The following is a 12,228-nucleotide window of genomic DNA, read 5'->3' as shown; positions in this document are numbered from 1 at the left end:
TAAATATATATTTTTTCATGTTGCTTGACAAGAATCCTCATCAACATTCCGAAGGATCTCCCACGATGTTATCCATAATCTTCTGCCAGAACGAATTACCACATGCCACGAAGAACCAACCAGGACCTTCCGACTAACCATCATGACAGTCATCCTCAAAGGTATGTATAAGAAACATAACTGAAAAAAACTAAGAAAAATGACAAATGTAAGAATAAAAACATTAAAATAAGGACACACTACATTAAAAAAACGTATCTAAACTAAAGAAAAGAGGAAAAACTAAGGATCTCATTAAGCCCATGTGGGTAAACAGAGTTTACCCTAGAGATCCATCTCGCTTCTAGCTGAGCCAAATTCCTACGCCAATTACCACCCCTCTGATCAACATAGACCTTGTCAATGCCAATTACCTTCAGAAGTTTTGCATTGCATTCATGTTCCAACCTAAAATGTCTAGGTACAGGTTTCAAAGAGGAAATGTCCTCAATATCCTTGGAATTCATGATGTCTCTGTAATGTTCCCTTACACGTATCTTCAAGGGTCTTGATGTTAGGCCTATATAAATCTTCTTACAGGGACAGGTGGCATAGTATACCACCCCAAAGCTGTTACAAGAAATATGTTGGGTAATTGCAAAAGTATGATTACCATCACTGGATAAAAACTCATTGGCTCGTAACATATTCGGACATGCTATGCAATCGTTACAAGGAAAAAATCCCCACTTGGGGCCTTTAGAGCCAAAAACTCTTTCTGGGGTTTGTCCTGAGTGGTAGCTATGAACCAATATATCTTTAAGATTTTTTGCCCTTCTGTATGTAATTGAGGGTTGATCATGCAAGTATTTAGACAAGGTTTTGTCCATCTTTAACATAGGCCAGTACTTCTCCAATGCCTGTTTCATAATCCAACATTTGTCACTGTAGGTAGAAATAAATCTCACTGTATTATCTGATGGAGGTTTTTCTTTGATTTGTAATAAATCTTCCCTTCTGGCTCTACATGCCTTCTTTCGCCCTTTCTTAATACTCCGTTTCGAATAGCCTCTATTCTCGAACCTTACAGATAGAGCATCAGCTTGTTCATTAAAGGCTTCTTCATTAGAACATATTCTTTTGATTCTCAAAAATTGTCCTGTTGGTATGCCATTTATTAATTGCTTAGGATGTGCTGAGGATGCGTGTAGTAGAGAGTTCACGGCTGTCTCTTTCCGAAAGATCTTTGTTTCAATGTAGTCATTAGCTCCTTTCGTGACCATAACATCTAAAAATTCCAAATTACTCTGACTATATTTGCACGTGAGTTTCACATTGATTTTGTTGGTATTCAAAATGCCCAAGAAAGATAGAAGGTCCTGTTCTGTGCCCTGCCAAATTAGAAAAATATCGTCAATAAATCTTACCCAGAACAGGACCTTCTCAATAAAGTCGATGGGTCTAGTAAAGAAAATTGACCTCTCCCATAAACCTAAAAATAAATTTGCATACGAGGGGGCAAAAGATGCCCCCATCGCAGTGCCTTGATTTTGTTGATAAATAATATCTTTAAAAATGAAAAAATTATGAGTCAAGGCAAATTCTAATAAAGAGATCAAAAACTCAATAAATTCTGTGCAATAGTCCGTCATAGATAGAAACATTTTCACTGCCCGAATGCCATCCCCATGTTGTATGGAGGTGTACAACGACTCCACATCGAATGTTACAAGCCACATGTCACTCTCCATCGGTATACCCTCAATCTTAGATAAGAAATCTCCAGTATCTCTGATGTATGAAGGCAGAGTGTGTACCAAAGATTTAAGATGGAATTCAAGGTACTTACCAATTTCTTCACAGAGACTGCCGTTTCCCGAGACAATTGGGCGTCCAGGCGGGTTATTCAAATTTTTGTGAATTTTCGGCAGAAAGTAGATACACGCCAATTTTGGATAAGTTGGTATCAGATTGTCCCTAGTTTGTTTCGTAATAATTCCTTTTCTGAACGCTTCTTCAAGAATTTCCTGCAATTCACCCAGAAATTTTGAAGTGGGATTAAACGAGAGTCTCTTATAGTGTACTGTATCTTTAAGTTGTCTTAATGCCTCCTTTTCATATAGTCCAATCGGCCACACCACCACATTACCCCCTTTATCCGCAGATTTTATTACTATATCCCTCATTTCTTTTAATTCTTTAAGGGCTCTTCTTTGGCTCCAGGAGAGATTGTCATTACTCTTTTTAGGTGTTATTTTCTGGAATTCATTAGTAACCATTTTTACGAAGCACTCAATATTGGGATAAAGATTCATAGGGGGAAATTTTTTGGGGGTAGGAGGTACATACTTACTCACAGTTGTTGTTGATTCTGGTTCATTACTTAATTCTTCAAGAGTAGAGATCGCTTCCAATTCTCTCTCTGTCCATTCCTCTCCCATATTAGATCTCTCATGGACGTCTGTTATTATTATTATTTTTACGTCCTATTTTTATAATATTGGGATTCACTTTCCCACATCATTGTTTATTATATTGTATTTGCGTTATTCAGCTTCTCCCCTTTTTTGTCCTTGATGGGAGTTACTCTCACACACTTCGACACTTGCTTTTTATTGCTACCAGTTATATTTAGTAGCTCTTCTGCTCACTGTGACACTGATTCCCCATCTTCTGGCGCAGGTATTAAGATATTTACGGCCTGACTTTGTTCTCCTACAGCGGCGTGCGCTTCCCACATCTCCGGCTTGTGCGTCCCCATGGCAACGCGTCTGTGCTCGTCGCGTGTGCTGCGCCTCCCTCTCTGACGCGTCGGGAGGAGGGGCGCGCGCATGTGACGTGGGACGCCGATCTGTGTGGGCTTCACATCCGGTTCTTGGTAACGGAAGCGCCGCACACATGCCGCTGCCACCACTGATCTCCGAGGTATATATAAGGACCCCTTTGTATTCCCTGCTCATATTCACTTTCCCCAACGAAGAAGCTATACGCGAAACGCGCGTCGGGTTCTGCGGGTTTTTGAGCCGCCCAAACAGGTCATGTATTACTCTTATATTTAGCTCTCTTTAACTCCTGTCTGCACGGTGCACTTTTGCCCTTATCATTTGGCTGCTACTGTGTCTTGGCACATGGCACTTTGGATAGCACTATGCACTTTTTTGCAATTACTATTTAGCTGCTATATAGTTTCTGGCATATGGCACTTTTCTTTGCTATCTCAGTATTAAGGACATTTATTTGAAAATCTTTTCCAATATAAAAAAATCCTTTTTATACTAAGCACTTTGCACTTTACTAATTATGTATTAAAAAATTTTTTTGTGTCCTTAAAATAACAAAAAATATATATTTTTGTATACATTAGGACTTTTTGTATAGTGCAATAGTGTCATGATATAGGCTGCAGCTCAGTGTTTTGTTTCACTTTGATATATGATTTATATTCATTATGATTTTATATTATTTATTTAATCTATATTTGGAACTTACACTGTGACTGCTGGAGTGAGTAAGAGTAGCATGGGATATTAATTTTTTAAACATCCCCTTTAGCACTTTGAAGTGCATTATATTTTTGGTATTGCGGCTATTTTGTGTTGTTTTTTTCCCCCCCTTCCTTTTTGTTAATTTCTGTAATGTTCGCATATATGTAATAAAATGACATTTTAAATCTTCTACTGTGGCATTACTTCCGTGGTTTTGTGTAGGATTTGCTTAATTGGAAGTGCCTTCATTAGGCCAGTTTTTTGGTTTATTAGAATAATTTCTGTACTTTGTTTACAGTGAGCTATGGCCAGTATGGATACTAAAGCCAGAGAATTAAATTGGCTATCATGTATGGATGCGGTTTTTAATGGGGATGCAACACAGAATGTTTCGTCAGAAAATGGGAGTAAATTGGATTTAAAGAATTCTATGAAATATTTACTAAAGAAAAGGACACGGACATGGTGGAATAAGGCTTCATTAGAACGATACTTGGCCAAGGGGCTTATTCCTAGAGGTTTACGAGTGAAGATTATGCCATCATTTGTAATAGAAGACACCTTGTTTAGGACTAAGTGGGAGGAAGCGTGTAATAATTGCTCTAGAGCTCTGATAGAACTTTTAATTGGAAATAATAAGAAGAGTTTGGATAAATTTGATGTTGAAATTGAGAGTACTCGCATAAAATTATCTGAGTCCCTCACCACTGCGGAGATGGAAGCACTCAATAAGGACATAGATAATCAGTTTCAGATATGGGAAAAAGAAGTGAAGGACACAAAGACTAAAAAGTTTCAGAGAGATCTTCAAGATCTGAGGAGTGGGACTATCTATAGATGGCAAGTAGCTCCAACTGGTAGCCGTGATATTGTAAGAAGCTCGTCTTTTTCTTCCTTGTCCTCTCGAGAAGAAGATAGTGATGTCAGGATTGACAATCGTTTGTATAACTTGAGACGTAACACCAACTCGAGGAGAGGACATAATTACAAAAGAAAAGAAAAACGGAGGGATGAGGCATCAACATCCCGTCTACAGGTGATTAATTTATCCGATAAAATACTGACTGATACTCAGGTGGATGTGTTGAGTTTAGGCCTTAGTTTTTCACCTACTGCTTCGTTTGATTTTTTCTCAGCACTAAAAGACTTAAACTTATTTGCAAGAAAATTGGTCCTTAAAAAACTTCATGAGAGATCTAATATGGGAGAGGAATGGACAGAGAGAGAATTGGAAGCGATCTCTACTCTTGAAGAATTAAGTAATGAACCAGAATCAACAACAACTGTGAGTAAGTATGTACCTCCTACCCCCAAAAAATTTCCCCCTATGAATCTTTATCCCAATATTGAGTGCTTCGTAAAAATGGTTACTAATGAATTCCAGAAAATAACACCTAAAAAGAGTAATGACAATCTCTCCTGGAGCCAAAGAAGAGCCCTTAAAGAATTAAAAGAAATGAGGGATATAGTAATAAAATCTGCGGATAAAGGGGGTAATGTGGTGGTGTGGCCGATTGGACTATATGAAAAGGAGGCATTAAGACAACTTAAAGATACAGTACACTATAAGAGACTCTCGTTTAATCCCACTTCAAAATTTCTGGGTGAATTGCAGGAAATTCTTGAAGAAGCGTTCAGAAAAGGAATTATTACGAAACAAACTAGGGACAATCTGATACCAACTTATCCAAAATTGGCGTGTATCTACTTTCTGCCGAAAATTCACAAAAATTTGAATAACCCGCCTGGACGCCCAATTGTCTCGGGAAACGGCAGTCTCTGTGAAGAAATTGGTAAGTACCTTGAATTCCATCTTAAATCTTTGGTACACACTCTGCCTTCATACATCAGAGATACTGGAGATTTCTTATCTAAGATTGAGGGTATACCGATGGAGAGTGACATGTGGCTTGTAACATTCGATGTGGAGTCGTTGTACACCTCCATACAACATGGGGATGGCATTCGGGCAGTGAAAATGTTTCTATCTATGACGGACTATTGCACAGAATTTATTGAGTTTTTGATCTCTTTATTAGAATTTGCCTTGACTCATAATTTTTTCATTTTTAAAGATATTATTTATCAACAAAATCAAGGCACTGCGATGGGGGCATCTTTTGCCCCCTCGTATGCAAATTTATTTTTAGGTTTATGGGAGAGGTCAATTTTCTTTACTAGACCCATCGACTTTATTGAGAAGGTCCTGTTCTGGGTAAGATTTATTGACGATATTTTTCTAATTTGGCAGGGCACAGAACAGGACCTTCTATCTTTCTTGGGCATTTTGAATACCAACAAAATCAATGTGAAACTCACGTGCAAATATAGTCAGAGTAATTTGGAATTTTTAGATGTTATGGTCACGAAAGGAGCTAATGACTACATTGAAACAAAGATCTTTCGGAAAGAGACAGCCGTGAACTCTCTACTACACGCATCCTCAGCACATCCTAAGCAATTAATAAATGGCATACCAACAGGACAATTTTTGAGAATCAAAAGAATATGTTCTAATGAAGAAGCCTTTAATGAACAAGCTGATGCTCTATCTGTAAGGTTCGAGAATAGAGGCTATTCGAAACGGAGTATTAAGAAAGGGCGAAAGAAGGCATGTAGAGCCAGAAGGGAAGATTTATTACAAATCAAAGAAAAACCTCCATCAGATAATACAGTGAGATTTATTTCTACCTACAGTGACAAATGTTGGATTATGAAACAGGCATTGGAGAAGTACTGGCCTATGTTAAAGATGGACAAAACCTTGTCTAAATACTTGCATGATCAACCCTCAATTACATACAGAAGGGCAACAAATCTTAAAGATATATTGGTTCATAGCTACCACTCAGGACAAACCCCAGAAAGAGTTTTTGGCTCTAAAGGCCCCAAGTGGGGATTTTTTCCTTGTAACGATTGCATAGCATGTCCGAATATGTTACGAGCCAATGAGTTTTTATCCAGTGATGGTAATCATACTTTTGCAATTACCCAACATATTTCTTGTAACAGCTTTGGGGTGGTATACTATGCCACCTGTCCCTGTAAGAAGATTTATATAGGCCTAACATCAAGACCCTTGAAGATACGTGTAAGGGAACATTACAGAGACATCATGAATTCCAAGGATATTGAGGACATTTCCTCTTTGAAACCTGTACCTAGACATTTTAGGTTGGAACATGAATGCAATGCAAAACTTCTGAAGGTAATTGGCATTGACAAGGTCTATGTTGATCAGAGGGGTGGTAATTGGCGTAGGAATTTGGCTCAGCTAGAAGCGAGATGGATCTCTAGGGTAAACTCTGTTTACCCACATGGGCTTAATGAGATCCTTAGTTTTTCCTCTTTTCTTTAGTTTAGATACGTTTTTTTAATGTAGTGTGTCCTTATTTTAATGTTTTTATTCTTACATTTGTCATTTTTCTTAGTTTTTTTCAGTTATGTTTCTTATACATACCTTTGAGGATGACTGTCATGATGGTTAGTCGGAAGGTCCTGGTTGGTTCTTCGTGGCATGTGGTAATTCGTTCTGGCAGAAGATTATGGATAACATCGTGGGAGATCCTTCGGAATGTTGATGAGGATTCTTGTCAAGCAACATGAAAAAATATATATTTAATATTGCATCTTTTGCATTACATTGCTAATATTACACTGTTTTTTATTATTGACATTCTTAATTATATTATGTTTTCCCTCTTTCTTTCCTTTCCCTTGGGTGGGTTGGAGGGTTTATGCATACGTAATTTTTGTCACTGTTTTTTCTGGACGTCTGTTATTATTATTATTTTTACGTCCTATTTTTATAATATTGGGATTCACTTTCCCACATCATTGTTTATTATATTGTATTTGCGTTATTCAGCTTCTCCCCTTTTTTGTCCTTGATGGGAGTTACTCTCACACACTTCGACACTTGCTTTTTATTGCTACCAGTTATATTTAGTAGCTCTTCTGCTCACTGTGACACTGATTCCCCATCTTCTGGCGCAGGTATTAAGATATTTACGGCCTGACTTTGTTCTCCTACAGCGGCGTGCGCTTCCCACATCTCCGGCTTGTGCGTCCCCATGGCAACGCGTCTGTGCTCGTCGCGTGTGCTGCGCCTCCCTCTCTGACGCGTCGGGAGGAGGGGCGCGCGCATGTGACGTGGGACGCCGATCTGTGTGGGCTTCACATCCGGTTCTTGGTAACGGAAGCGCCGCACACATGCCGCTGCCACCACTGATCTCCGAGGTATATATAAGGACCCCTTTGTATTCCCTGCTCATATTCACTTTCCCCAACGAAGAAGCTATACGCGAAACGCGCGTCGGGTTCTGCGGGTTTTTGAGCCGCCCAAACAGGTCATGTATTACTCTTATATTTAGCTCTCTTTAACTCCTGTCTGCACGGTGCACTTTTGCCCTTATCATTTGGCTGCTACTGTGTCTTGGCACATGGCACTTTGGATAGCACTATGCACTTTTTTGCAATTACTATTTAGCTGCTATATAGTTTCTGGCATATGGCACTTTTCTTTGCTATCTCAGTATTAAGGACATTTATTTGAAAATCTTTTCCAATATAAAAAAATCCTTTTTATACTAAGCACTTTGCACTTTACTAATTATGTATTAAAAAATTTTTTTGTGTCCTTAAAATAACAAAAAATATATATTTTTGTATACATTAGGACTTTTTGTATAGTGCAATAGTGTCATGATATAGGCTGCAGCTCAGTGTTTTGTTTCACTTTGATATATGATTTATATTCATTATGATTTTATATTATTTATTTAATCTATATTTGGAACTTACACTGTGACTGCTGGAGTGAGTAAGAGTAGCATGGGATATTAATTTTTTAAACATCCCCTTTAGCACTTTGAAGTGCATTATATTTTTGGTATTGCGGCTATTTTGTGTTGTTTTTTTCCCCCCCTTCCTTTTTGTTAATTTCTGTAATGTTCGCATATATGTAATAAAATGACATTTTAAATCTTCTACTGTGGCATTAAATGATCAGGTAGTTGGATGCTGTGTGGCAGTTCCCTGACATGGAACTCATTGTTACAAGGTTGAAACAGAGATGGACGTCCTTTCTCCAATGTATTTGTCAGCATGCTTGTCACAGAAGATGGGGCGTGCATGCGTCCCAAGCATACGTTGCCAATTATGACCCATCCTAGGTCTAGCCTTTGGGCATAGGGAGCATTGTGGAGTCCGTTGATATGACGTCTCACTTTATGAACCTGTAGGATATCTCTCCCCAACAGCAGAATTATCTGGGCCTGATGGTCGAGTTCCGGTATGAGGTGTGCTATTTGTTTTAAGTGAGCGTGATGGATTGCTACATCTGGCGTAGGGATTTCAGATCTGTTGTCTGGGATCTGGTTACATTCGATGATCGTAGGTAGTGGTAGGCAGAATTGTCCGTCTAAAGACTCGATCTGGTAGTCAGTAGCTTTCCTGCCTGCTGTTGTCACAGTACCTGCACACGTCTTTAAGGAGTAGGGAGTGCTTGGCCCTTTGATGTTGAATAGGTCAAAGAACGTTGATCTAGCCAAGGATCGATTACTTTGGTCATCTAAGATAGCATACAGTCTTACAGCTTGGTCTCTATGGCCCTTCGGGTATACTTTGACGAGGCATATTTTTGAACAGGACCTACTGTCTATTGTCCCTTTGCAGACCTCGGTGCATTGTGAAGTGATCTCTGGCGTAGCTGTATCAGTGTTCCTTTCCTCCCCGCCATGCTCACTGTCAGCTGGCGTGTTTTGTGTACTCCATGGAGCTGGGCCAGGGTGTAGAGCGGTGTTATGATCTGTGGTGCCACATTCTGTGCATTTTACACTGACCTTGCAATCCTTGGCAAGATGAGCTGTGGACGAGCAGCACTTGTAGCAGATACCGTTTTCTTTCAGGAAGCTTCTGCGATCTGGCATAGATTTTCCTCTGAAGGCTCTGCATTTCAGGAGAGGATGAGGCTTCTGATGAAGTGGGCACTGCTTGTCAGGGTCCTGCACCTTTGTCTCTGATTGGGAGCAGCCAGCAGACCTGTAATTAGAACCTGGAGAAGAAACATAAGTCTTGTGTACTTCCACAGATGTTCTGCGTGGATTTGCAGGTGGTGACGGTGTGGCATATGGTATTGCAAAGTCAAAGCTGGGATCGTTTCTAATTCTTGCTTGTTGGTGTATGAAGTCAACAAAAACGGAGAAGGGAGGGAATGGAACGCTGTGTTTGTATTTGTACGTGGAACCATGTGTGAGCCACCTCTCCTGTAGATTGTAGGGCAACTTCTGGACTATAGGGTTAACACCTCTGGCTGTGTCGAGAAATGCAAGTCCCTGTAGGTCGTCCTCGTATTTGGCAACTTGGACTTCCTTTAGCAAGTCGCTTAGCTCTCTAAGTTTCTGGAGACCTTTGTTAGATATTTTAGGAAAGTCATCGATTCTTTTGAACAAGGCTCTTTCTATTACTTCTGCTGAGCTGTAACACTCATCCAGCCTTTTCCAGATCTCTTTGAAGCCAGTCTCAGGGCGGTTTATATTAATGTCTCTGATCCTTACTGCGTGTTTGACTGACTCTTCTCCCAGGTATTTGACTAACAGGTCTATCTCTTCCCTGTGTTGTAGCCCCAAGTCTCTAATGACATTTTGGAAGGAAGCTTTCCAAGCTCTGTAACCTTCAGCTCGGTCAGTGAATTTCATGAGTCCCTTGGCAACCAGTTCACGTCGTGTGAAGAACTTGGCAAATTCTGTCGTGAACCGGTTGTCAGCAGAGTATACTGGTGATGGGTCGCCCTGATAGTGATGTGAGGTGCGTTCGTACCTGTTAGTGTCCTCATGGTGGCGCCAGCCGGTGTCGTATTGCTTCGGCCTGATGTACGGTGCGTCAGCAGGGTGATCCACGTTGGTTACCTGATGAGGGGCAAGGTAGTCATTAGCAGAGTTGTTTTGCCTCACATTTTCGAGTTTGTTTCTGTCCTGAGCCTCGTGACGACTCTCGCTCACTTCGCTGGAGGTGTCGTATTCTGGTTTTGGTACTGGTTCAGGGTTATAGTTTGGATCAGGAAGGTCATTAACATACTGAGATGTGCGTTGTGGTGAGTCTTGCAGTGGAAACTCCAGACTCGACGTACTGCTTTGGCTATGCAGCTTGGGATTTTGCGCGGCTTCTAGCGATTCTGCTTCGGCGAGGGCTGCGGCAGCTTCCCTTTTTGCTGCTAGGCTTTCTAGGGCGGCATCCACACGTGCCTTCTCTAACTGCGACCTTCTCTCTTGATCAGCTCTCTCTTCATCTATGCGTGCTTTTTCTAATTTAAGTTGCATCTCTTGGTCAGCAAAGCTCGCTCGTATTTTGGCAGCTTCAGCATTTGCGCGGGCAATGGCGACAGCGCTGCTGATGGATGTTGTCTTTGAGGAGACGGAAGTAACAGATCTTGTCCTATGCGATTTGTGAGACATGGTGTCTTGGGAAAGTGCTTGGCTGTGCAGAGATTGCTGTAGCTGTATTTAGTCTCTGAATAGCCGGTGACTTGAATCCCACTAGTTGGATGGCTGCCGTTTCACTGTTCTGTCCTCACTAGCTGAGGCAGGCTCATACGTAGCTATACAGTCAGCTAAACCGCTATACCGGGGTCCAATAAGGAGACTGTGGTTGAGTCTGTGCTTTATTAAACGTAGTGGTATATTGATGCGGTGAAACTGTGAACAATGATATACATAGAATCAGTGCATGGCATAGAACAGATACATAATACACATGATATACATTATGCATAACATTTAGAAGGCTAGTGACTAAACTAGGAGTACAACTGGTTAAACTAAGCTAATATAGAGCAGAAATATCTATAGGAAGCATAAAGACATACCGGCAATGCAATCGCAAGGGGGATGAAGTGAAGCGTCTTTCCTTGAAGGCAAACCGAAGAAAGTGAAAGGAAAAATGGAGGGAAATGGAGGCTGAGCTACCATAATGCATTGCAAAGGAGGAGGAGAATCAGACATGGATAATACAAAAACAAGATTGAACTGCCAACATAACTCTGGCCGCTAGAGGGAGCCAAAGCATCACAGATGAATAAAGGCATGAATATATCAATACTGTATACTGAGGAAACTGCAATTATGCAAGCAAATAATCAGGGTAACAATATTAGATGGCGGAGACAGAACAGCTCCTTCCCTTCCGAGCTATGCCATGCGCCCAAACAGTGGTTTACCCCCACAGATTGGCTATCGACGTACTCAGGGCAAATTGTTCAGCAACCTTTGGGGTCCAATTTCTCCTGTTAAACTTGGTAAAATAAAACAAATTGGATCTGAAATACATTTTTTGTGAAAAAGTTAAATGCTTTTTTTTCCCAAAAATTCCTGTCAAGCACCTGAAGGGTTAATAAACTTCTTGAATATGGTTTTGAGCACCTTGATGGGTGCAGTTTTTAGAATGGTGTCACTTTGGGGTATTTTCTATCATACAGACCCCTCAAAGTGGCTTCAAATGTGATGTGGTCCCTAAAAAAAAATGGTGTAAAAATTAGAAATCGCTGGTCAACTTTTAACTCTTATATCTTCCTAACAAAAAAAAATTTGGTTCCAGAATTGTGCTGATGTAAAGTAGACATATGGGAAATGTTACTTATTAAGTATTTGTGTGACATATCTCTGTGATTTAAGGCCATGAAAATTCAAAGTTGGAAAATTGCGAAATTTTCTAAATTTTTAGCCAAATTTGTTTTTTTCACAAATAAATGCAAGTCATATCAAATAAA

General features: G+C 40.1%; 1 protein-coding gene across 1 annotated transcript; it reads left to right on the top strand.

Annotated features, from left to right (window-relative positions):
* The first annotated feature begins 3,771 nt into the window (after nucleotides 1-3,771).
* On the top strand, nucleotides 3,772-5,127 carry LOC138657864 (uncharacterized). Its single transcript, XM_069745486.1, has 2 exons — nucleotides 3,772-4,500; nucleotides 4,601-5,127. Exons 1-2 carry the CDS (start codon nucleotides 3,778-3,780, stop codon nucleotides 4,604-4,606), a joined length of 729 nt encoding a protein of 242 aa, XP_069601587.1. The 5' UTR covers nucleotides 3,772-3,777; the 3' UTR covers nucleotides 4,607-5,127.
* Nucleotides 5,128-12,228: the final 7,101 nt, after the last annotated feature.

Source organism: Ranitomeya imitator, chromosome 1, assembly GCF_032444005.1.
Source record: "Ranitomeya imitator isolate aRanImi1 chromosome 1, aRanImi1.pri, whole genome shotgun sequence".
Taxonomy (NCBI): domain Eukaryota; kingdom Metazoa; phylum Chordata; class Amphibia; order Anura; family Dendrobatidae; genus Ranitomeya; species Ranitomeya imitator.
Note: the sequence above shows the minus strand (reverse complement) of the source record. Positions and strands in the feature narration are given on the sequence as shown.